Raw genomic sequence first — 25,949 nt, forward strand, 5'->3', positions numbered from 1 at the left:
ATTGGCTCCAGCAGAACCCCGTGACCCTGTAGTTAGGATATAGCAGGTTGGATAATGGATGGATGGATGTGACACTCTCTTGTTTTTTGCATGGTTGTCACCATTTTGGGCAACTATGGTGCAATGATGTGTTGTTAAGGAGCAATGTCTGGTTTTCTACGACATCCCACAGATTTCCAGCCTTTGACTTATCCAAGTGTTCTTCTACCACTCCGTCTTCTTTTTTTTTGCAGATTAGACCACAGTATTCCTGGTTCAATGAACATACTGATTAGTCTTTTGTCAAGTTTGTTTGCTCTCTCTGCTATATGTTGGCAAGGATTTTCTCTGGGTACTCCTCTTTCCTACCACATTCTAAAAACATGCAGCTTAGCTTAATCAGAAACCGCATGTTTTTCCTAAATGAGTTTGGCTGTATTTGTGAGTGAGTATACTCTAATCTTATCTGTTGGATTGCACCCAGCGCTACTGGGATAGGCTGCTGCCCCAGCGTCAACTGGATTGGGCGGGGATGGATGGATATTTATCAATCCTGTTGTTATCCCAATTCAAACCCTCCCATGTAGCTGCTACTGCTGGATCAGGAGTGTGTGTGTGTGTGTGTAGCCTTGTTCATTTACTAGAATGCATTCTGCCAAACCAGTTTCATAAACAAAATCCTTGAAACTGTTTAAGTATTAATGTACTAAAGTATACGTCTTACAGCACATGCTGGAAAAAAAGCCTTCATTTGTAAGCTTTCAAATTGGAGCAGCAGTCATTGATTTGGACTTTCACTGGTCTCTCATCAGAGACAGCACTGTCTCTAAAAGCAACATTTCAAAATCTACTGATAGACCTTCCTCATTATATTTGCCAAAACCTACAACAAAAGGTGTGTGTACAGTTATCTCAAAATCATGTTTCACAATCTGAATTAAATATCTAATGAGTGCTTCATTAAGTGAAAGCTAGTTTTAAGCCCTAGTTGCATTGCCTCACATTCCTTTTCCTGACGTAACCCCCAAACCCAGCAACATTCAGTGTAAAATAATCACTGTCTGGTGAACGGAGGCCTTTAAAGAGAGCAGGGTCATGTCCTTCAAGACTTTTCTGATTAGTGTTAGGACAGCACGCAGATGCTTGCTCATCAGTACACCCACACGCACACCTATAAATACAGATTTATAGCGTTATAAAAACTGTCAAATCCTCCCTGCAGCTTTCATGAACCTCAGTTTATCTGCTGCTTTTCTCACCCTGACTACCAGCTTCACTTTAAATCACTCACGGCTGAAAGTCATGAGAATGCGCGCAAAAAAAGTGGATTTGGGAAGAACGCAGCATGCACAAATTTTTCTTCCTTTTTCAGCGAGCTCGTCGTTTACAGATTTGGGCTCGTGCTCGCTGTGGTGGAAGAGCAAATATGACTTCAAGTAGTCAAGAAAGAAAGAGGCATGCCAGCGTATTGACAATGAAAGGCTTTTTCTTTTATTGATTTGTTCACTTCTGTTGATTCGGTGCATTGCCAGCAGGTCTTGCCGGGCTGTCATTCATTTACAAGAAAATAAGCATATTCTTCAGTGCAAGAGTTCAAATGTCTTAAAGTCAATCAATAAGTTAATTACTTCTTCACTTGCATGTCCATGTATTGTACAAGTGCCTTGCATTCTGTACCTGTTGTTCTGTTCAGTTTACTATTTACTGTGCAATGCAACAGATTTGCAAAATGTGTTCATCCTGTATAACATCACTGTTAGAATCATAAAGATTTAAGTCTGTGTACATTGATTATAAAACAAAGATTCTAACTGATGAGTTTCCCGTCACATTTTTGATCAAAGACTGGTGCTGTGCACAGACCAATCTCTTGTCAGACACACACTTCATGGCTTTCTTTTATGTCATAAAATTGTTTTGTATATAAACAGTTAGAGGTAAACAGCAGATAAACCCAAAGTGCATGACAAAGCAAAGCCCCAGCATTTCATTAGGATGAACATGAGAATAAAAGACAAGATGACAGACATGCATGAATATTTGACAAGTATACATATATTGGAAATCTTGCCTGTTATCCTTGGCAGATCCTTTGCAGGCTTGCATGCTTGGAGCAAACATTTTCCACAACTGGCAGACAGGAGCATTAGAGATGCAATTTCACAAAGAGGAGAGGAGAGATGCGCAGAGAATGAGAGTCGAAGAGAGATGGAGAGAGAGAGAGAGAGAGAGAGTGTGTGTGTGAGAGGGAGAAGTGGGGAGGGGGGGAGTAGCTAAGAAAAACAGGAAAAAACAGCTGTTTCTTCCTGAGGTGAAAACTAAAATCCACATTGATAGAATGCAATTAAGTGTCCAGTTGTATTAAATTTCTGATGCTTTATGCTTAATAAAAAAAAAAAAAAACAATAGCCAGCCCATTAAAAACACAGAGGGAGGGGTGGAGCTCAAGGGAGACATCACAGTAAACCTAACATGACCCCCAAGCCTGTAGGCTATATCATTCAATACCATCAACAGGACATTGTCAGTTGAATTTATTTTTATTCGGCATACTTCCACTAGTACGCTCAATGTGCCATACATAACATTACAAATATTGCATGTTTCATAAAGGTCACTACATCACTGGTGCTTGCGTACCTTTTAGAACACATTTCACAGCCACTGAAAATGCAGATATTTTTTTAATTTTACATTTTAACATGGTTTTACTAAATCTGAGTGTTTCTGTTAAAAGAAAAAAACAAACAAAACTGGTCTAGACTATTGACTTTGATAAAGTGGACCATCAAATTTTAATTAATAGGTTAGAACAGTCTTGGGGGGTCCCTGGTTCTGTATTGGACTGGTTTGCCTCATATCTAACTAATAGGAGTTTCTCGGTTGGTCTTGCGGACTTTACGTCGCTTACTGCTCCTCTGACTTGTGGAGGGACACAGGGTTCAGTTCTCGAACTGTTACTGTTTTCCTTATACATCCTTTCTTTGTCTCAGATTATAGATTCGTTTAAGTGCATCTCGTATCACCTTTATGTGGATGATATACAGCTTTATATCTCATTTAAACCCAATGAAATTGAAAAAAATGTCCATTTTGGTTGACTGCTTGTCACAGATTAATAATTGGCTTTGTATTAACCTCTTGCAGTTGAACTCAGGAAAGACCAAAACTGAGGTTCTAATTGTTGCGCTCCCTAGCCTTCACTCTGAGATTATTTCTCCAGTTGTCAAGTCAAATTTATGTAATCTGGGGTTTATTTTTGATCAGTCTTTAAGCCTAGATTCGCATGTAAAGTCTATTAGCCGCTCTTCTTTCTTTCTTTTAAGAAACCTTTCTAAATTGAGGACCGAATTCTCAAGACCAGAATTGGAGATGCTTGTAAATGCTTTTATCTCCTCGCATCTTGACTACTCTAATGCCCTGTATATTGTATACTGGTCTGAATAAATCCTCCCTTTCTCGCCTACAGTTAGTCCAAAATGCAGCTGCTAGGCTTTTAACTCGATCTAGTCAGATGGCATATATTACTGCCATCTTGTATGAATTGCACTGGCTTTCAGTTTATTATGGCATTCACTTTATAATTTTGGTGCTTACCTATAGTGCTCTCTGCAAACAAATCCCTGAGTTATATCACTAACCTCCAGCACCATCATAAAACCAGAAATTAGGTCTGGGCAACAGGGCATCTTCGTCATCCTTCATCCCCAGTTTAACCGATGTAGGGATTGTGCTTTTCAGGCCATTGCGCCAAGGCTTTGGAATGGTCTTCTGCTAACGTTGCGTACAGCTGAACAGCTTAAGATATTTTTGTTTAAGGTTTTTGAACACAGCGGAGTAGTCTCTGCATGGACTTTTACTTTATTTTTACTTTGTTCCTGTTATTTTATTTGTCCTTTTTTATTTTACTTGTTTTGTTATGTTTGTATGGCACTTTTATCTGTTTTACTGTTGTACAGCACTTTGTGATGTTATGTCTGTGAAAGGAGCTTTATAAATACATTTTACTTACTTACTTACTTACTTACTTACTATAGCATGAGATATATGTTAGGGATCTAATTACTGTTACAGGCAATATAAAAGAAAATGATAAAAAATAATGGATGGAGAAGTCTGTCCCAATGTCCCAGCAGCGTTGGCTGTAGGATACCTATCAGCTCGAAAGAAAGGGCAGTCCACAGACTGCATATACTGTATAGCCAAAGTTTTTTTCCTTATGGAAGTTCACTTTTCAACTATACACTTTTTATTTCTGATCACCAATAAAAGTAGCCATATTGAGCCTAAAGAATACTTCTGTAGAACAGAAAGTTTCTGTCACAGTTGTCATGGTTCAGCCAGCATATTCCCCCTGGCTGGTTGTATTTCTTGTTTGTTTTATGTTACTTTAATGCCATTTATTTGTATTCAGTTTTATTTTGTATATTATGTACATTTGTCTTTGTGTTCATTTGTCCTTGGTTATATCCCTTGTGCTTTGTGGGTGGCTCCCCAAGGGGTGGGGTCACCTGCCAATCACCGCCCCTCCATCCTATTTAAGGGAGGCCCTCCCATGGTTCCTGGCGGTTCATTAAACGCACTGGAGCGGGCAGAGTTTTGGTGAGTTACTTTATTATTGCTTTGATTTTTCTTTTCTGGATTTTCGACCCTGTGCTCTGCTTTTGACTTTGCCTCTTGGATTCTGTTTTGGAGCTGTGCTTTCTAATTTTTGGGACCTCAGCTCTGTCTTGACTTTGATTTCTGGATTTTTATATTGTGACTGCGTTATTTGATTTTTTTTTTACCTCTGCTCTGTTTCGAACACTGCTTTTGGATTCTGTATTGGGACTTTGTCTGCTGTGTCTGCCTTGCTACTTTAGGCATCTCCTTGTGCTATTTGGAGCTTTGTGCTTGAACATCCTTTTTGGTGAAAACAAACCTTTTGTCATATCAAGCTTTGTCTTGGTCCTCTGGGTTTCTAAATGGGGTATATTGACAGTGCTTTCCCCCTCTAGTGGGCAATTATTGAAGCATTTTTGGAACTATGAACCCAAGCAACTTCATGACAACAGTTGAATGAAGTGATAAAAATGACTGTTTTTAATGATTATCTTTATGCGGCTTAGTTTAGGCAACCTTTCTGATAATCAAAACTGCTGTCAATCTTTGGAAACAAGTTCTCTAAATAGATGAAGAGCCAGGCCCATGGCAAGGATCACTCTAAGGGCAAAATTGAAAACAAAAGCTGTAAAGGTTTGTAAAAGCTGAATTTGGAACTCCCAGTCCCCAATTAGTCTACTGACTGAAAGGGGGCACTAGAATGAAAAACTTCTTTTATTTTTAGCCTTTATATTTTCAGGACTTCGAGGTCTAGTCCGTCTAGGTTTTTCCTGCCTATGCCCACATTTAAAGTGTCATCACACCCAATCCTCACCCTTTGTCTTGCAGGTGGGTGAGCTCTCAAGCAAATTGCTGCCAAGTGTGAAGCGGCTGGGATGAGGATCAGCACCACTAAATCTGAGATCATAGTTCTTTGTCAGAAATGAGTGAATTGCAACTGCTCTTAGTGGAGGAGTTTCCGTATCTTGGGTTCTTGTTCACTAGTGATGGAAAAAGGAAACATAATACTGATTGACAACCAGATTGGAGCAGGGGCAGCTGTTCTACGGGTGCTGTACCAGTACGTGGGGGTAAAGCAGGAGTTGACTCTAAAGAGAAGTCTCTTGGTTGACCAGTCAAGCTACATCCCTGCCCTCACTTATGGTCATGAGCTGTGAGTAAAATGTGACTGCAAGGACAAGCGGCAGAAGTAAGCTTTCTTCACAGGGTGGTTGGGCTGACATTCCATAATACGGTGAGAAGCACAGCAATTTAGGAGAGCTTCAGAGTAGAGTCACTGCTCTTCCAAACTTAAACACGTGGGAGTTCAGGGTGATATTTTTAGATGGGTGCAGAATTTGCTTAGACACAAGAAGAAGAGTTCATCAAGAACACCGGGACAATATTGGAAACTTGTTAAGGATAAATTTTGCACAAACAGTAAGAAGTTTTTCTTTACACAGAGAACCATAGACACTTGGAATAAGTTACCAAGTAGTGTGGTAGACCGTAAGACTTTAGGCATTTTGAAAACTTAACTTGATGTTATTTTAGAAGATTTAGTGGGCTCTGCTCGCTCACCCACCAATGGGTTTGGTTTACCGGATATACAATTTAAAGAGATTGTTATTTTCATGAGAATTGTTGGAGCACTTGAAATCTGTCTGCCAATAACATTTCAAGAATAGCTTGGTTAGATTTCCGTGAACTTCTTTTAAATGTTGTCTCACTGATGTTAAAGTGTCTCTCGCGGGACGTCAAGTTGTCTTCCGAGAAGATCACGTCTCATCTCCCTAGTCTCCCTCCCAAGATTTTTTTATAATAGAGAGATTAAGTGGACTTTGTTGGGCTGAATTGCCTGTTCTCATCTAAATTGTTTTAATGTACTGTATTCAGAAGAGAAGAGCTACAGTAGTTGAGGTGGTTGGACATGTTGTAAAAATTACCCCAGGAGGATTCCCCTAGAGTTGCTCCAGACCCTGCGGCACACCCAGGCAACGCTGGAGGAATTATATTTCTTGGTTGCCTTAGGAACTATAAATAGCCCAGGAAGTGTTGGTATCTGTAGCTGGGGACGCAGAAAAGCAGAAAATAAACTTAGATGAGATGATGTGATGTGAGACATTTTAGGACTCTTTTTCATTTTCAAAGAATTTATTTTGTGTTCTTCAGTTTTACCTCAATGTTCTTTTTGGTCTGTTTTTCTTCAGTTATAACGTGTTGCATAAAGGAGTTCCAAACATGGTGAAAAAAGGGTATGAAGCCTCCAAAAGATCTACAAATTAGGCCAGGACCTTCAGTAACCTGCTCAGAAGAGGCTCACCCTAAGACAGCCAGTCTCCAACTACTAATTGCAGGCTTTGGCCTAAGCACATCCCAAAAATGGAGAATTGACGTAGAAAGTTCAAAATACATATACAATATATCAAAACGCACTTCAAGGGAGAAGGTTACCATAAACTATTGGGTTGTAATCAAAATGCAATGCTTAGTCATTATAAAAATGAAGATTTCCATGAAAGGTAATCCAAAGCAAACAAGTACCAATACATGATTCAAAACAGAATTCCAAAAAACAGAGCAAAAAATCAAACAAAAGTAATACTTGCAAATAACTTCTTACAATCTCAATGCATCACTGCAGGGCCTTTTCTTTCTGGCTGAATTACATAGCCAGAAGAGGGGGACCCAGCATCAGTGATGTCATTGTAGCCCACCTACTGGGATTCCATGGCAGAAACATCAGGACATCTAAAGAGACAGTTCATAGATGTTAAATCATAAACAAACTTAAGAAATTACATAAAAATATGAAAAGTAATAATTTGAAAATAACAATAAAAGAGAGAATACACAAAGCTCAGACTGATACATAACTCAAGGTATGCATAACAATGGTATTACGAAGTATTTATTTATTTAAAACCCTCTTTGTGCTGCATGCTTTGATTTTTTTATTTGGATCCTCTGGTATCTGCTGTGATTGGAGTTTCCTCCAAAGTAGAAAAGGTGATGGTTCCAAAATTTAGCCAAGGAGTAGGCCAGGATTTTTACTTGTCTGCCCAGTAGTCATTCACTCTATCAGGCCAGGTCCCAAATACTATCTGCTGGTTTCAGCTGGAGCAGGCCTAAACATGTGGAGCTGGCACAAATACTATAAATATCACAAAAAAAGTGAAAACCCCAAAAGGAGGAGGGTCACCATAAACCTTGTGATTGATCACAAAAAGGGAAACAAAGAATCTTTATAAATAAAAAAAAGTTATTAATATCTAATTTATTATTACATGCACACAATTTCCCAGTTTTGGCCTTTGCTTTTGCTTTTGACAACTCTCATCTCCCAGTTTGTTTCATTGTTCAGCTCAGCAGAACAACACCTAATAGTATATTAATTTCTATTTTCTAGTTTATCAAGAAACTCCATGCCCTGAGCTTTAGAACTTTCCATAAAGGTTCAGTGAAGTTTGCTAGGGAATCAATTGAATGCTTTGGAATATTTAGCAGTATGTGACACAATTGTCAACATGGAATACGAGAACATTGTGAGGCGTTTGCACCCTAGACTATAGCTGGTTATTTAAAATGGTTTCATATTCCTTGGTTGTTATATGTGTCATGCACGCGCAAATAGGAGACCTCGGACGGACCTTAACACGCATCGGAAGACGTTCGCCGGCAGGGAGTTGCGGGGTACTAACCTTTCTCTTTTGCTTTCTTTCAGGACAAAAGACGCTCCGCCACCATAAGCCTCATTCCCGCAGCACGTTACTTCCGCCCTTCCTCCGCCATTTTTTCCTGACGTCATAAGTCCCATCCTCCCTCACGTTTCCTTCCCAGCATTCCTCCACTTCCGGCTCCTCCTTTATAAAATGGCCGCCGACGCCATGTTTGGAGTTGCGCATATGAACTGTTTGAGTTTATATATTTTGACCTGCTTTTGAGTTTTTTATTGTGGATTTGTCTACAGTATACGGGGCCGGAAACCCCAAACCTTTATGTTGTTTTCTCTTGAGTCATTTACAGTGGCGTAGTCGGCAGGATAGAGTTCCGAAGGAAATGACAGAAGGACAGGACCTCAACACAGTGCTGCAGGGGATGAATGCCCAGATCCTGTCCCTGCAGCAAGCGCAAGCCGCTACCACCCGGAAGTTGGAGGCAACGAAGGCCAGGTTGGCAGAAGCCCAGAGGGTAAGACCTGACCCACCTCGACCAACGCCGCCGCCGCTTGTGCCAATGATGGAAGCGGATGACATTGAGTCATACCAGGGCATATTTGAAAGGACGGCCACCCAGAATGAGTGGCAGCGGTCCGAGTGGGCGTCCATTCTGGCGCCCTACCTGAAGGGACCCACGCAGCGGGCTTACTACGACCTCCCCGAGGAAGAGGCCGCGAGTTACGACCTCCTAAAACAGGAGATCCTGGCACATTACGGTATTACGCCGGGCCAGCAGGTGACTGAATGGCGGAGCTGGCAGTTTGACCCAGAGAAGCTGGCCCGAGCACAAGCCTTCGACTTCTGGGGAAAGATGGGACGTTGGCTACGGCCCGAGGGTCCCCAAGCCCGGAAGGTCATGGAGCAGGTGGCCTGTGAGGGCCTGGTAAACGCCATGCCCAGCTCCCTCGCCCAGCAGGTCTGGCGCCACCCTTACAAGGATATGTCAGGACTCCTGGAAGTCCTGGAACGTCAGCTTGCGGTCTTCCGAGACGGGGGGTCGGAAAGGCAAGCTCGTGGGAACCGACAGGGACCCCCGAGCCCTCTCGACGCGCTGCGGAAGCGCCGCAGAGAACCAAAGAAAAGCCGGCCTCCCCGCGCTGTTACAAGTGCGGTGAGACCGGGCACCTACTGCCGACCGACTCCCGACTCCCCTGAACGCAACCATGGAGCCGATGGACTGCACCTGGGCCACCGCAGAGAGGTACTGTACTGGCGAGTCCGAACACGGGAGTGGTGTTGTTGAATGGGCATTCAGTGATGGCTCTGTTTGACTCCTGCAGCAACATTATCATTGTCGCTCGCCGTTATGTATTACCGCGACAGTGGCTTAAACAACATTTGCAAGTCACTTGCGTGCATGGGGAGACCAAGTCATATCGTTCTGCTCAGTGTTATATCACATGGAAGGGGCAATTGTCTAACTTGATGGTCGCGGTGTTGCCCGAACCCCCCTATCCAGTGATTTTGGGACAAGACTGGTCACACAGAAAGTGCGGTAAGACACACACCGCTCCCGGGGCCTCACTGGGTCTGGCTATGAGGGGGCGAGGCGCCCTTCCCGTGGTCTCCACGCCATGCTCTAGGGCAGGCCCTAATGGCGCAGGCACATCGGGGGACGCTTCCTCGGCGACGGACCCTGACCCGGAAGTATCCGCCGGAGAAGGGATGAGCCAGGGAAACGCTTCCGCTGACCAACTTACAAGACCCCCTGAGCAACTTGGACCATCAATTTCGGTCCACACCTGCCTCATTTAAGAGGGAGCAGTGGAATGACGATTCCCTGCGGTTTGCCCGGAATGCGATTGTTCTTCCAGGCAGCTCACAAGCTGACGGATCCATGCCACGCAAGCCCTTCTTTGTTCTTGAGAATGATCTCTTGTATCGGGTGGCGACCCACGAGGGCGAGGTGCGGAAGTTGTTGATTGTTCCGCGTACCTTCCGGCGGGAGGTATGTGAACTAGCTCACGCTCACCTCCTAGGCGCCCACCTCGGGGCCGAAAAAACTTTGGAGAGGATCAAACTCCGCTTTTACTGGGCCCGGGATCAGCGAGGAGGTCCGGCGTTTCTGCCAATCCTGTCCGGAATGTCAGACTTACCAGATTCCTAGGAGGGACCGGGCTCCCCTCGTCCCTATACCCCTGATAGACATTCCCTTTGACAGAATAGGGGTGGACTTAGTAGGACCCCTGGAACCCTCAAACCGTGGCCATAAATATATATTGGTCATGGTGGATTACGCTACCCGATACCCAGAGGCGGTTCCCCTGCGCTCTGCTAACACAAAAAACATCGCACAGGAATTAGTCAACTTATTTTCTAGAGTGGGTATACGCAAAGAAGTCCTCACGGACCAGGGTACACCCTTCACCTCAGATACGTTCAGGGATGTTGCCAGATTACTCCGGATAAAGCACCTGAAGACGTCTGTCTGTCACCCTCAAACAGATGGGCTGGTAGAGCGTTTTAATCAGATGCTTAAACAGATGTTCCACAAAGTAGTCAACGCCGATGGCAGGAACTGGGACCAGTTCCTACTGCTCATGCTTTTTGCTTACCGGGAAGTGCCCCAGGCCTCTACGGGCTTCTCCCTTTTTGAGTTATTGTACGGGCGACAACCCCGAGGACTTTTGGACATACTAAAAGAGGGCTGGGAGACTGAGGCCCTTCCCTCCGCCAATATATTGGAGTATGTGGCGCAACTGCGCGACAGGCTCGCTAAAATCAGGCCACTCCTAAAGGACCACGTGACTCGTGCGCAGGTAGCGCAGGCCCGGTGTTACAACTGCAACTCCATCCTCCGGGAGTTCCGCCCTGGGGATCGAGTGATGGTGCTCGTTCCTATCTCCCATTCCAAGTTGCTAGCTCACTGGCAGGGGCCATACGAGGTTAAGGAAAGAAATGGGCTCGTCGACTATTTAGTTAAACAACCTAATCATCAGCCAAGTGAGAGGATCTACCACGTCAATTTATTAAAACCTTGGAAGGACAGGGAGGAGTCTCCCGACACTCGTAGATCCCTCTCCCTATTCACTAGCACGACTTCCCTTAACCTCGGTGACAAGCTGACACCCCTACAGCGGCAGGAGATAACCCAGGCAATCCAGGCCGTTCCCGAAGTAGTGAGCGAGTCACCAGACTGATTGTGCATGATATAGTCACGGACCCCGGAGTAATCGTCCGGGAGAGACCCTATAGACTCCCGGAGGCAAAACACGCTGAAGTGGAACTGGAGGTGCAACGGATGTTGGATATGGACATAATTGAGGAAAGCCATAGTCCTTGGTCCAGTCCTATCGTCCTCGTTTCCAAGCCAGACGGCTCCTGGAGGTTCTGTAATGACTTCCGACATCTGAATCAGGTCTGAATCAGTCCGACACCTACCTGATGTCCCGCATTGATGACCTACTTGAACGGTTGGGTGCGGCTCGATACTTGACTACTCTTGACATGACGAAAGGGTATTGGCAAATTCCCTTAATGGCATCTGCGAAAGAGAAAACAACCTTTAGCACCCCTAGTGGACATTGGCAATACAAGGTCCTCCCATTTGGGCTGCACGGGGCACCAGCAACATTTCAGCGTCTGGTGGATAGAGTGCTGAAGCCCCACCAGTCCTATAGTGCCGCCTACCTGGATGACGTTGTCATCTATTCCGGCACCTGGGAGGAGCATCTATTGCAGGTCTCTGCTGTCCTTGCGACACTAGCTAAAGCCGGCCTCCGCATTAACCCCCATAAGTGTTTTATTGGCCTGAAGGAGGCCAAGTATTTAGGCTACCCCAATGTTCCAAAATCAAAGACATCCTGGAATGGCCCCGTCCGAATACCAAGAGACAGGTGCAGGCTTTCTTGGGGTTGGCAGGGTACTACCGCCGGTTCGTACCCCGTTTCTCCGAAAGGGCAGCACCCTTGACCAATTTAACAAAGAAGGGCGCTCCCCTGCACGTGGTATGAAACGACAAGGCAGAACACGCATTCAGTGACCTAAAAAAGGCCCTAACGTCGGCACCTGTATTAAGGACCCCTGATTTTGGGCTCCCTTTTATCCTCCAGACCGACGCTTCGGACACAGGCCTGGGCGCCGTGTTGAGCCAAAGTGTCGATGGTGTCGAACACCCCGTGATGTACTTAAGCCGGAAACTGCTGGACCGAGAGACCAGGTATGCGGTAGTGGAGAGGGAAGCCTTGGCCATTAAGTGGGCTGTAACCCATCTCCGTTACTACCTGTTGGGTCGCGAATTCACTCTAGTGACCGATCACTATCCATGCTGTTGTGTATTGTCCACCAAGTTTAACAGTTGACAGCAGATATTGGTGGGTTAATGACATCCTCTGGATGTCTCCAATCGTTAACCCATCCAGATGCAGGAAATAGGGTGAAAGAGGGCTCATCAGACCTGCAACTTTTTTCCTTTGCTTGGTGATCCAGGGTTTGTGCTCCTTACATAAGGTTATATACCTTTGTACAAGAAGTTTTTAAATGACACTCTTACCATAAATTCCATCTTTGTGGATCTCACAAAATTAAAGTTTTTGTTGAGTCTGTGTCACAAAGTTGCTGATTCAATTCACTGGTAATTTCTGGGGCTTTACTGTTGTGACACTTAGTGTCATCTGTCTCTGGCATTGAATTTTGACTTGTTTCTGTTTGCTAATGCAGCTGGTCTACATTTCATATATGTTGACATCTTTTTTCAGTCTGACACAGTAATTTTGCAGTATGTGTGATGGCTACACCTGCAATTAGGGCACTGACTATTTTCCTCTACAGAACTTTGTCAGTTGCTTTATGATGCTTTAAAAACTCCCAAATCAAAGTGTTAATTGTCAGACCTCCTTTATAGCAGACACTTACTGCTAATTGGCATTCAACCTGATATGACTCACCTTTGCAGCTGCATGTGTAATTGTGATTTAGTTACTTCACTGTTAAACTCCTTTTCACGTGGTGTTTCTATAAGTTTGTCCATCCAATTGCTCTATTTTGCCATAATCTGTCAGTCTCCCCGGTATCTGATACCATGTAGAGCCTCTCCTATATATGCAACAGATCTTCTGTGACGTCGTACATTACATAACATGTCAAGTACCAACTCTCTTGGCACATGAACACTCCTTATTGGGGTGCTGTTGATGGCATCGTCAATATAATGTCAAAACCAAAAAAAATAAAAAAATAAAAAGCAAATACCTCCAAATATTTACACAGGAGCATTAACATTACTCAGCCACTCATTAAAGACGCTTACTAAGCCCCATTTTAAAAACACACATACAGTTGCTCACACAGGAACAGCTTACCCTAACAGCATGTATTGTGCATAGCCAGTTGGAAGAAACACAGGAGAGAATATCTTGCAAGAATATGAAAAAAAATGCAAACAGCCATTAAAGAAATAAGCCTAAATGCACATATGTCATTGCCCAGCTCTTTAGACACATAGCTAATTCTAGAATTCTTGGTCCTCAGATCCCTGGCCAGCATGTGTCAGTCTAACATCAGAAGCAACTAGAAGCACCAAGATTTTTTTATATTATTTTTGCATACTACTGATGTTTGGTCTTAATGTCTAATTACTTACAGTAATTTTACTGTAAATTTTACAAAGTAACTAAAATTGTGTTCTTGATGAATGAAAGCACTAACAAGGCTTATAGTTAAATACCAGGATTCATTATCAGGATGGACTGAGTTCTAATTAGGAAACTGGCTGGAATAAAAACCTGTAGGACCACAACTGAGAACCTCTGACCTACACAATCCAACAATAACAAACAACAACAACAATGATAATGATAATAATCCTGAAAGAGTAGCATAGAAGACTCAGACACAGCAAAATAAAATGAAATGATCAAAACGCAAGAGGGCTGCAGCTTCTGAATGCAATGCTAAAGGCTGATTTAATTCAAACTATAATCATCTGCCAAAGGGACTAACATTAAAAACTTAGAAAATATCAGAAACTTACAATATTTCAGAAAATATCATTCTCACTTGTTCACCACCATCTTTGAAATTTGCTGTTGGCAGGCTATAGCAGTTTTATATAGTTCATCTCTTGCTGGAAAATTTCTGAGGATTGATTGATTATTGATTGGATAGTATATTGCATTATTTGCATACATGAGGATGCAGTAAATGGGCATCATGGGTAAAGATTTATATTTAAAGATAAGCAATGTACTTCAATATTTTTACATTTTTGTGATTATATTAAGTTTCTCAATGAATTTTATTAATTTGATTAATATGTTATGGATCTGATTTGGTAAGATTGTAACTAGATTGCCGCCATCATCGTAAGGTTCAACTTTGGATAGAGGTTTAAAAAGAGACCTATAGATTTTGTATTTGTGAATTAAGCCCGTGACCCTGTAGTTAGGATATAGCGGGTTGGATAATGGATGGATGGATGGTTTAAGTGATAAAATGATGATGTGGATTTTTTTTTTCTTTAGAAAAAGTTTAAAAGCAATAAATAAATTCAGTCAGTCAGTCATTTTCCAGCCTGTATATCCTAACACAGGTTCACAGGGGTCTGCTGGAGCCAATCCCAGCCAGCACAGGGCGCAAGGCAGGAAACAAACCCCGGACAGGGTGCCAGCCCACCGCAGGGCGCACACACACCCACACTAAGGACAATTTAGGATTGCCAATGCACCTAACCTGCATGTCTTCGGACTGTGGGAGGAAACCCACGCAGACACAGGGAGAACATGCAAACTCCGCGCAGGGAGGACCCAGAAAGCGAACCCAGGTCTCCTTATTGCGAGTCAGCAGCGCTACCACTGTGCCATCCTAAATAAATACATAAATACATAAGTTACACTAAGAATGTTAGAGAGGACTCTGTGTTATAAAATTGCTTCACAGTGTCTAATTCATATAACTACATCAACACCCTGTGATGTTACACTCTTATCCACTATAATAAACAGATTGAAAGGCTTTTGAATGGAACTTAAAGCAAACGTGTAATAAATGAAGCACTTTGAAATAATTACTTTTGAACTCTACATATACACTAATAAGTGAGAAAAAGTAAACAAAACCATCAGGTGTCTCTGATTAAATCTGATAGCAAATCCTTGGCCTGGTCACTGTGTAGTATTTCCATTTTCTTTCCGTGTATTTGTGAGTTTTCTATGGTTAGAATGGCCATATTCTTATGGTCCCAAATATGGAGAAGTTTGGGTCAGCTGCATTGAAGGTCTGGATGCACACAGGTGGCTTTAGAGGTGCTCAGTTGGGTTCATGTCTACAATGTTGCTATTGTGATAACATATCAGCTGACATGGGGCAACTACCTGACCTGTCTTCCAAATATCTATTGGCAGATCACATTCCCTGTTAGTGGATACATAGCCCATTTGCGGGAGAATTCTGTTTCACAAAAAGCAGCAACACTACAAATGATTGAAAGCAACTAGCCAGTTATCCCTGTGGTAAATCTTGTGACACTTCTTGATTAAAAAAATTCAAAGCATTCTGATCTCCTGCTTATATAGCCTATACTCGTACTGAAAATCACTATCAAGAAAGCTTTTGCCCTTCTTCACCAGGCAGGGTTTTTGGCCTCCCTAAGCCTTAGAACACCATCTTATGTGACATACATATACCATATTAGTCAAACTTCTCTGTAGCCATAATTGTTCCCACGTGAATGTTTGATGTCAGGGGTTCCCTCTCCTGCCTTTATGTGTGACAGAAAAATGATAGTGAGTCATATGTGCAATGGCACTTTTACATATTTAGAATCCTGTGCCATAATTTAAGTAGTTGAAGGCACACTCCTGTGTTTCTTCTGCATTTACAGTTAGGTCCATAAATATTTGGACAGAGACAACTTTTTTCTAATTTTGGTTCTGTACATTACCACAATGAATTTTAAATGAAACAACTCAGATGCAGTTGAAGTGCAGACTTTCAGCTTTAATTCAGTGGGATGAACAAAAAGATTGCATAAAATGTGAGGCAACTAAAGCATTTTTTTAACACAATCCCTTTATTTCAGGGGCTCAAAAGTAACTGGACAAATTAAATAACTGGAAATAAAATGTTCATTTCTAATGATTGGTTGAAAACCCTTTGCTGGCAATGACAGCCTGAAGTCTTGAACTCATGGACATCACCAGATGCTGGGTTTCCTCCTTTTTAATGCTCTGCCAGGCCTTTACTGCAGCAGCTTTCAGTTGCTGTTTGTTTGTGGGCCTTTCTGTCCGAAGTTTAGTCTTCAACAAGTGAAATGCATGCTCAATTGGGTTAAGATCAGGTGACTGACTTGGCCATTCAAGAATTTTCCACTTCTTTGCTTTAATAAACTCATGGGTTGCTTTGGCTGTATGTTTTGGGTCATTGTCCATCTGTATCATGAAATGCCACCCAATCAATTTGACTGCATTTAGCTGGATTTGAGCAGACAGTATGTCTCTGAACACCTCAGAATTAATTTGGCTGCTTCTGTCCTGTGTCACATCATCAATAAACACTAGAGTCCCAGTGCCACTGGCAGCCATGTATGCCCAAGCCATCACACTGCCTCCACCGTGTTTTACAGATGATGTGGTATGCTTTGGATAATGAGCTGTTCCATACCTTCTCCATGCTTTTTTCTTGCCATCATTCTGGTAGAGGTTGATCTTGGTTTCATCTGTCCAAAGAATGTTTTTCCAGAACTGTGCTGGCTTTTTTAGATGTTCTTTAGCAAAGTCCAATCTAGCCTTTCAATTCTTGAGGCTTATGAGTGGCTTGCACCTTGCAGTGCACCCTCTGTATTTACTTTCATGCAGTCTTCTCTTTATGGTAGACTTGGATATCGATACGCCTACCCCCTGGACAGTGTTGTTCACTTGGTTGGCAGTTATGAAGGGGTTTCTCTTCCCCATGGAAATGATTCTGCAATCATCCACCACTGTTGTCTTCCGTGGACGTCCAGGTCTTTTTGCATTGTTAAGTTCACCAGTGCTTGCTTTCTTTCTCAGGATGTACCAAACTGTAGACTTTGCCACTCGTAATATTGTAGCAATTTCTCGGATGGGTTTTTTCTGTTTTCGCAGCTTAAGGATGGCTTCTTTCACTTTCATGGAGAGCTCCTTTGACCGCATGTTGTCTGTAACAACAAAATCTTCCACATGCAAGCACCACACCTCAAATCAATTCCAGGCCTTTTATCTGCTTAATTGATAATGACATAACGACGGACTTGCCCACACCTGCCCATGAAATAGCCTTTGAGTCAATTGTCCAATTACTTTTGAGCCCATGAAATGAAGGGAATGTGTTTAAAAAATGCTTCAGTTGCCTCACATTTTTATGCAATCTTTTTGTTCATCCCACTGAATTAAAGCTGAAAGTCTGCACTTCAACTGCATCTGAGTTGTTTCATTTAAAATTCATTGTGGTAATGTACAGAATCAAAATTAGAAAAAAGTTGTCTCTGTCCAGATATTTATGGACCTAACTGTAGTTTGCTCTTACTGTATATATGACAGTTCCAGAAATATATCTACATGGTAACTTGACTTTGAAGTTTAATTATGTGCAGAGACATGTTCTTTGCATTAGAAGATGGCTACCATAAATTAAAATTATTAAATTTAGGGAAAATATCACCACAGGGGAGGAGCAGTTTGGTTTTATGTCAGGGAGAGGAACAACTTATACAATCTTTGCATTGAGACAGCTCATAGAGAAGCAACAAGAAAAAATAGAAATGTTTAGTGTTTGTTGATTTGGAAAAGGGTTATGATGGTGTGCCACATCAAAAGGTCTGTAGGTGCATGAGAGAGGAGTACCAGAGGAGTATGTGAGGATTGTCAAGTGCATGTATGAGGGAGTGAGGACTTGGGCTAAAAGCAGTGTTGAGGTAACAGACAAGATCCCAGTTAAAGTAGGACTGAACCAGGGATCATCTTTAAGTCCTTACCTCTCTGATCTGGTTATGGATGTGTTGACTTGTGGGATAAAAGACCAATCCCCTGGTGCATGTTTTTTTGTTTTTTTTTTTGCTGATGACATTGTTTTGTGTAAAACCACAAAGAAGAAAGTGGAGGAGACATTTGAAGAATGATGAAGGGCTTTGGGAGTCAGAGGACTGAAGATAAATAGGAAGAAGAGAAAATATAATGGTGATCAGGATTTAGAGGTTATCTTTCAAGGAGAGATATTAAATATGTTTAAATACCTAGGATCAGTGGTAGGCCAAGATGGAGAATTAGCTGAAGAGATAACTTCTAGAGGGCAGTGTTCATTGTGTCCGATTTGGTATGATTTCCTCAAAGGCTACCAGTTTATTTTCCGTCATTAAGTCCACTTCCAGCATTGCTAGGGAAAAGGCCTCGTAGGAGGGGATCTATGCGTAATATACATGATGAAATAAAAGGACGGCTACGGGTGCAAATCTTTATCTGATCTGTGGATACCAAATATCTAAATTATTCAAAGTTTTTGACCCTCTTGCGATCTCAACCATGGTTATTGTCTCTTGTATTGGACTCCAGTTTTGTTTTCCTTTATATTTTGTTTGTTTTGTTTTGCTGTTTATGCACATATCCCGGTCTTTGATCAAAGGATTATCTGCCAGTTCACTGACAGAACAGATAGAACATTTGGAAGAAAATATCAGGAGTAATGTGTGATTGAAGAACTAGGGAAAAGGTCAATGGTAAGGTTTTTAGGGCAGTGGTAAGACCAGCATGGGTGTATGGAGTTGAGACATGGGCAGTAAAGGGAGCACAGGAGAAGAAGTTAGATATGGCAGAAATACGAATGGTGAAATGCATGTGTGGAGATACAAAAAAAGAAAATCAGAGGTACAATAAAATTGGTAGAAATATGTAAGAAGGTAAAGGAAAGTAGGTTGAAGTGGTATGGACTTGGCATATGTGGGCAAAAGAGTGATGGAAATGGAAGTCTATTGAAGGAGTAAGCAAGGGAGATGGAAGCAGAGTTAGATTGATGAAATTAAGGAAGATTTGAAGGAAATGGGTTTGAGTTGGGAGGAGGTACAGGGCTGAGCTGTATGGAGGAGGGTGATCAGGCACATTGACCCCACACAGAAATGGGAAAAGATGAAGAGGAGAAAAAAAAGTAGATGAAGAAGAAGAGACGTTGAACAAGACCAGTGATCCCAGATATGTGGTCACTATGTTTCCTTGAAGGGGTGCTTCATTCTTCAGTTTGAGGTGTATGAATGTCTGCTTTAGCACTAATTAACTAAATACAGTGGCCAAAGGAATCCCATGCTATTGGGAAGATATGCCATGTTGAACAGTTTCTGTTAAGGGGCAATGAGTGCTACTTCTTCCTTACTGACAGTTGCAAATGAAGAGTTTATTGACAACAGATGTGATCAATTTTGCCCTGTCATAATCTGTCTTTATTAATGAAGGAGTGTCTCTAAGCTCATCCATAATATAATTTTTATCAAATTGAAGAAGATGAGAGGAAACATGTACTCTAAGAATGATATCCTTTATAAAAACTTAAACATTAAATGCACCTATGCACAGTATATTACATTATTTCAGAACAGAAAATGTCTGACACCAAAGTACTATTTTCTCATCAGTAGCAATACATCTGTCCCATAAAGTTTTGGAACAAATACCAATGTACTCCACTTTGCCAGAAGATTCAATCCAGAAATGCCTTTACATAAACTGTGGGAAATAAAACTGTTTTTCTGTGCACTTCAACACAATGCCAAATATCAACAGTCATCAAATTTACATAATTAAATACTTTATTCTAAAGTGTTTTTAAATAAATATGTAACTGATATATTTATATTTGGTCTTGTGTATCAGAAGCCTGGGACTTGGAGTAAATTATTGTCATGTAGTTTTTGACACTGAGGGATCAAATACATTTTTTTGTCTTTTAGTTGAATACTTTGTTTTAAAGTTCATTTTTGATTTTGGACTGTTTTCTGCTGCCATTTTGTTTTTTTGTTCCACTGCACTAATTGGCAGTTTTTTTCCAGCAAGGGGTGTGGCTTCAGAGATTGTGATCCTGTCAGTCATTCCTCATCAGATTAAAAGGGTCATCCTAGGTTCGCTATATATTATACATTTAAATGCAATGTACAGTGCAGCATTGCATAATTAAACACTTCTTTGTTTCCAGATCCATAGTAAACATGCAAATTAGAGCTTTTATCATGATCTAACATTTAATTATTTGGTATTTTTCCAAGGAATTGTGCTTCATTGTTAGGTAAGCTTCTTCTTACAGAACAACAAAGTCAATAAAGCATAGGTGAAACACAGATCATTTATGCGGTAAATGCAAAACTGAGAAAAGGCAAGGTCAGAAAAATAACGGAATGAGGCACAAGGTACTGAGAGGAGTCGACAAGACTGTGGTCAGGGACAGGCAGATGATTCAAACACAGTGAGTCAAGAGAGAAATTTATCATCAAATCCAAAGGATGATAAGTGGCAGGTTTTAGGAATAAAAAACCAGAAGATGAAAGTGCTAGCAAAATAAAAGGCTAACATCTGTCACCAAGAGACCACAACACTAAACCAAGTACATAGTCAAACATTCAGAGTGAAACATTTTAAGTCTGTGACTAAAGTTTGGTCTGTAACCACTGTTTCATATAACCAGAAATTGCAAAGCATTGAGCTTTATACCCTCATAATGGTGGTGTCACATGCTGCACACCTCCAGTCATCCTTGCAGAGCTATGAAGCAGCGTCTGCTAACAACCAACTCACAAAATTTCAGCATCCCTAGAAAGAAAAATGGCTTCATGGAATAATGTGAAGTAATTCTAACTTTTGAAGCCAAAACTAAAAATAAATAGAATAATTGGATTCAGTGGCATAAAAAATGTAAATGATTACAAGAAATGAGGTACAAAAAAAATGTAAAAATATAAAAAACGTAAAAATGTTCACAATGACAACCATAGAAATATGGAATATGTTACCAAGTAGTGTGGAAATCCAATGCACGGATACCTGACAGTTTAATGCAGAGTAGTAATTCCCACTATTAAATACCTTTTGGTAATTTCAACCTGAAACACTGCACAGTCATTTGGGTGACACCCCGTCTGATGGTGTCACCCGGTGTGGTCTGCACCACCATAGTGATGCTCTAAAGACAGCTCGATGTATGAATGGCAGATGGCTGAAGTTGTGTGCCAAACTACCACTACCCATCTCATTAAAGAAATCTGCTGCAATATAAACACCACCATTACAAAAAAAAAAACATTTGTCAGAAACCAACAGAACAAAAAATACTTTTGAGCTTTACAGCTTCAAATATTGATCTTGGGGGCTGGCACGGTGGTGCGGTGGGTAGCGCCGCTGCCTCGCAGTTAAGGGACCCAGGTTTGCTTCCCAGGTCCTCCCTGCGTGGAGTTTGCATGTTCTCCACGTGGGTTTCCTCTGGGTGCTCTGGTTGCCTCCCACAGTCCAAAGATATGCAAGTTAGGTACATTGGCGATTTTAAGCTGTCCCTAGTGTGTGCCCTGTGGTGGGCTGGCACCCTGCCTGGGGTTTGTTTCCTGCCTTGCGCCCTGTGTTGGCTGGGATTGGCTCCAGCAGATTACAATGACCCTGCAGTTAGGATATAGCAGGTTGGATAATGGATGGATGGAATATTGATCTCACAAGCTTCACATTGTGTTTTCTAGACATATGGTGTTCAAATATATTGTAATGGACAGCACGCATCTCTGCTTTGGTTTAAATTTGCACCTAAAGTATGATGAGACACAGAACAACTCCAAACTCCACAGTATTATATATGCATTGTGGTCCCCGGCCGGGCTCCAGCCCTGGTTATGTTGGGGGCCTCGGGTAAAGGGCTTGGAAGCCCAGCCCTGTAGGGACCCGTGCCGCCGCCAGGCGGCGCCCCGGTGCCTGAGGAACCCTGGAGCCCAGCACTTCCGCCACACCAGGAAGTGCTGGGGGGAAGAAAACAGGAGACACCCGGACGGCTTCCGGGTGCACAGCCGGCACTTCCGCCACACAGGGGTGTGTCCAAGGGGAGTGCCGGGAAGCAGCTGGAGCCCATCCGGGTTCCTACTTAAGGGGCCGCCTCCCTCCAGTCATTGGCGGAAGTCGGGTGGCAGAGAGACGGAGCTGGAGAGAGGACTGGAGGCGGCCAGAAGACTTCAGAACATCACAGAAAGTTTTTGCATTTCTATTTGAACTGAATTTGTTGTCTGGCTTATTCAAGATATGCTTTCTGTTTGATGGATTAGCTGCCATGCATGGTGATATACTGTCTGAGTCACTTAGCAAGGTGTTTCTGTTCATCTCCAAGGAGATGTATTACTCCATATGTTCTCACTAAGCCAGAGAAACTTGGCATCATTCTGGAAGTTGCTTCTATCATCTGGACTGGCCACTGTTTTTAGATTATTTTTAGACACACCAAAAGATGGGATTAATATCTGCCTGCAAGCATCAGGTTGAAGAAGAAAAGCTTGAAACAGTTGACACTAGAAGCACCTGGAGTTGGGCCTATTACTATGGACTTGAACAACCTTCTTCTAATGTCAGAAGAGACATCAGAAATGATCATTGTCATCTTAAACACACTCTTGCCAACACAGCATCTCAATCAGGGATGTGACTTGTCGCTCTACTGTGACATGTGGTACAGAGTGAAAGACTTAACCCCCGGCATGGCTGAAACAGAATTATCCTGTTTGTGCTTCTGACTCACTGTGGAAAGCTGCAGAGTTTGCAGGCACGCTTAATCAGCTTGCGACCTGTCCGAATAAATTAAATGGCTCCATACTTCAAATGCTATAAGATGCTTTGACTTGATGTACCAACGGCTTTAATTGGTAGGCATTCACAGGTTGCCTAGGAAACATTGTGAAGAAATTGTGAAGTATTGCCCATTTTGGATCTTTTTGCTTATTGTTAACATGGATGAGAGAGACAAAGAATAAGCAAGTGTGAGGAAATTAAGTGAAAGCCAATCTGACTGAAATGCCATATATTAAAATCAACAAATCTGACAGTGGCAGGTCTTTCAGACAGGCAGAAGCTAGCCAACAGCAAGATAAATCATCACTGGTAAAACAGTAGGCAACCACACAATGGGATGTATTTCATGTGACTGGAGCAAGCAAATTGCATAGAAAGTCACGGCTATTAGGAGAAATAAATCACATTATGGCATTAAACACCATTATATAATCTGCTACCAAGCTATACAATTACACAGCGTACCTTTTCTGCTCATTTGCTTATGTTGTGGATTTTTTTTTTCTCATACTGCCTTTTTTTTAAATAAAATGCTAATTACACAAAGCTTGAGGGAGTACGATATGCTCTGGAAAAACTCTATAGAAAAAGGAAAATAAAGACATTTTTTTCAACTGCGTTGACTCTCTGATGATAAATCTGGAATAAACGCACAGCAATGTGGGTACTGAGCCAAGATAATATCACGCCTGGGGCTGCTGACTGCTTTTAAACCACAATGGCGAAGTTGCCGTCAGTAGATTGCAGTGCATGGCCCATCTTAGTGGGTGTAAACGTTGGATGCACATTTTCTCTCCTGCCACTTCCTTAATCCAATTAGTGCTGCTAATGCAACAGACTTCTTATGCCTTAATTTTAATTTTTAAATCTTCAGAACTCCTTTTTTTTCTTGCAGCCTAAATAAGATGCAAAGTGAGCCAACAGATGACCAACTTGTCATAATCTAGATGTTATATTTTTTCTGATTTTTCTTGGCCTCCAAAAATAATAGTCTTTGTTTGCTGTTTTGGATGCAGGGTTGCCAGGCTATTGCTAGTCTAGAAGACTTGGAGTGTGCAACATGTGACGTCATTACCGCAACTGTATACGCTTCTTGACTGTCCATGTTAGTGGATTAATCAAAAGTAAACAAAAACCTTGCATTACTATTGTTTAAATCTCTCTCGAATTACAAATTCTTTTTTGGTCTTGAACGTTGATTTACATCTTGCACTTTGCCTTGGCTGCATTAAAAATATTCCGATTATCGCTATGTTTATTGATCTCTGATTTTGTTTCATGCCCTTGTCTTTGTTTATTCCAATTATGGCCTTGGTTAGTTATTACAATTTCTGATTCCATCCTACTTTAAACTGCTGCCACCCTGCACAGTCAGTACACAGCTAACCTCTGCAAATCAAACAGTATCAATTTCAATAAAATATTTCAAAAGGAAAGGGTGATGGTCTGATAAATATTGATTTGCTCAGGTCCACAACACATTTGGATGGTGTTCTAACAATAAAATGAAAATCAACAATATTAGAAATGTCTGGAGTGGTGGAATGAGTACATTAACTTGCCATAGAATTAAATAACATATTTCATTAATGACGAGAGTTAGTTCCTAATTAAAAATGGTGGCCAACCTGTAATTGAGCTATTAGTCCTCTGCTTGCTCACTTTGTACCTCATTGTTGCTAAGGAAAAATGAAACAATGAAGGGTTCTTTTTCTTAAAAATCAGGTTAATTAAAATGGAGGCAAAAGATGCTTGATCCATGAGCAGCAAGAAATAACGTGTTTCCCCGAAAATAAGACCGGGTCTTATTTTAATTTTTGCTCCAAAAGATGCATTAGGGCTTATTTTCAGGGGGTATCTTATATTTATTCATGTACAATAATATACATTTATCCAAATACAGTCATGTCATGTTCTTCTGGAATATCGTCATGACTCTCCACATTCAAACCCTGAATTCCAGCCTGAATTTCTTGCTAATCCAGCCGCTTTTAGAATCCTACGGGATCGATGTGCGTGCTTCGATGTTTGATGAATGGTTTAATGTGGTGATGCAAAATGCCAACATACAAATGCATTCATGGTGCTTTGATATTAAAGCGTCAAATATTTCTCAAAGTAATGACACAATACATTTTAAAAGTCTCACATACCATCTTCTGTGCCGTCTTTTTTTCTTTTCTTTTTTTTTTTGCACCTTTACAATAATATCAGGATGTACAGTACAGTGGCATATTTGAGCCACAGAGAAAAAAATAAGGACATAATGAAAATGTCTATTTTGTGATTAAAGTGGAAATTTCGTCTTTAAACTCGAAATGTCCACTTTAACCTCGTAGTTTACTTTATCATTAAAGTAGACCATTATCTTAAAACCGACCCAGTTGTTAATCGCTGGGGCTTCCTCCTGTACGTACAGCAGTGGCAAGCAGCAATAGATCGCCTCACAGAACACATTAAATTTATGATATTCCAGTTCTCTGCATATTTAGAATCCTTAGATTTATACTTGATATCACTTTCATGATGAAATGCATTAAAATATGTATACTGTATTACATTTTACAGATAAATCATTAACTTTAGGGCGGCACAGTGGCGCAGTGGTAGCGCTACTGCCTTGCAGTAAGGAGACTTGGGTTTGCTTCCTGGGTCCTCCCTGTGTGGAGTTTGCCTGTGTCTGCGTGGGTTTGCTCCAGTTTCTTCCCACAGTCCAAAGACATGCAGGTTAGATGCACTAGCAATTCTAAATTGTCCTGTGTGTTGGCTGGCACCCTGCCCAGGGTTTGTTTCCTGGGATTGGCTCCAGCAGATCCCCGTGACCCTGTAGTTAGGATATAGCAAGTTGGATAATAGATGGATCGTTAACTTTATTTAAATAATGAATACTGTTAATAGTCACACATGTGGGGGTGGCACAGTGGCT

At 41.7% G+C, this 25,949-nt stretch overlaps 1 protein-coding gene across 6 annotated transcripts in view; it reads right to left on the bottom strand.

Annotated features, from left to right (window-relative positions):
• The window catches only part of LOC120531595 (rap1 GTPase-activating protein 2-like), a 443,280-nt gene that overhangs the window by 393,307 nt on the left and 24,024 nt on the right, over positions 1 to 25,949 (bottom strand). For 2 of the 6 annotated variants that reach the window (XM_039757153.1, XM_039757151.1), the window contains exon 1: positions 2,051 to 2,177. The exons of the other annotated variants lie outside the window; for them this stretch is intronic. In XM_039757153.1, coding sequence (XP_039613087.1) covers positions 2,051 to 2,100 — 50 coding nt within the window. In that variant the 5' untranslated portion in view covers positions 2,101 to 2,177. Of the gene's footprint in view, positions 1 to 2,050; positions 2,178 to 25,949 lie in introns of those variants that run through there. 6 annotated transcript variants of the gene reach the window in all.

Source organism: Polypterus senegalus, chromosome 6 (genome assembly GCF_016835505.1).
Source record: "Polypterus senegalus isolate Bchr_013 chromosome 6, ASM1683550v1, whole genome shotgun sequence".
Classification (NCBI taxonomy): Eukaryota; Metazoa; Chordata; class Cladistia; order Polypteriformes; family Polypteridae; genus Polypterus; species Polypterus senegalus.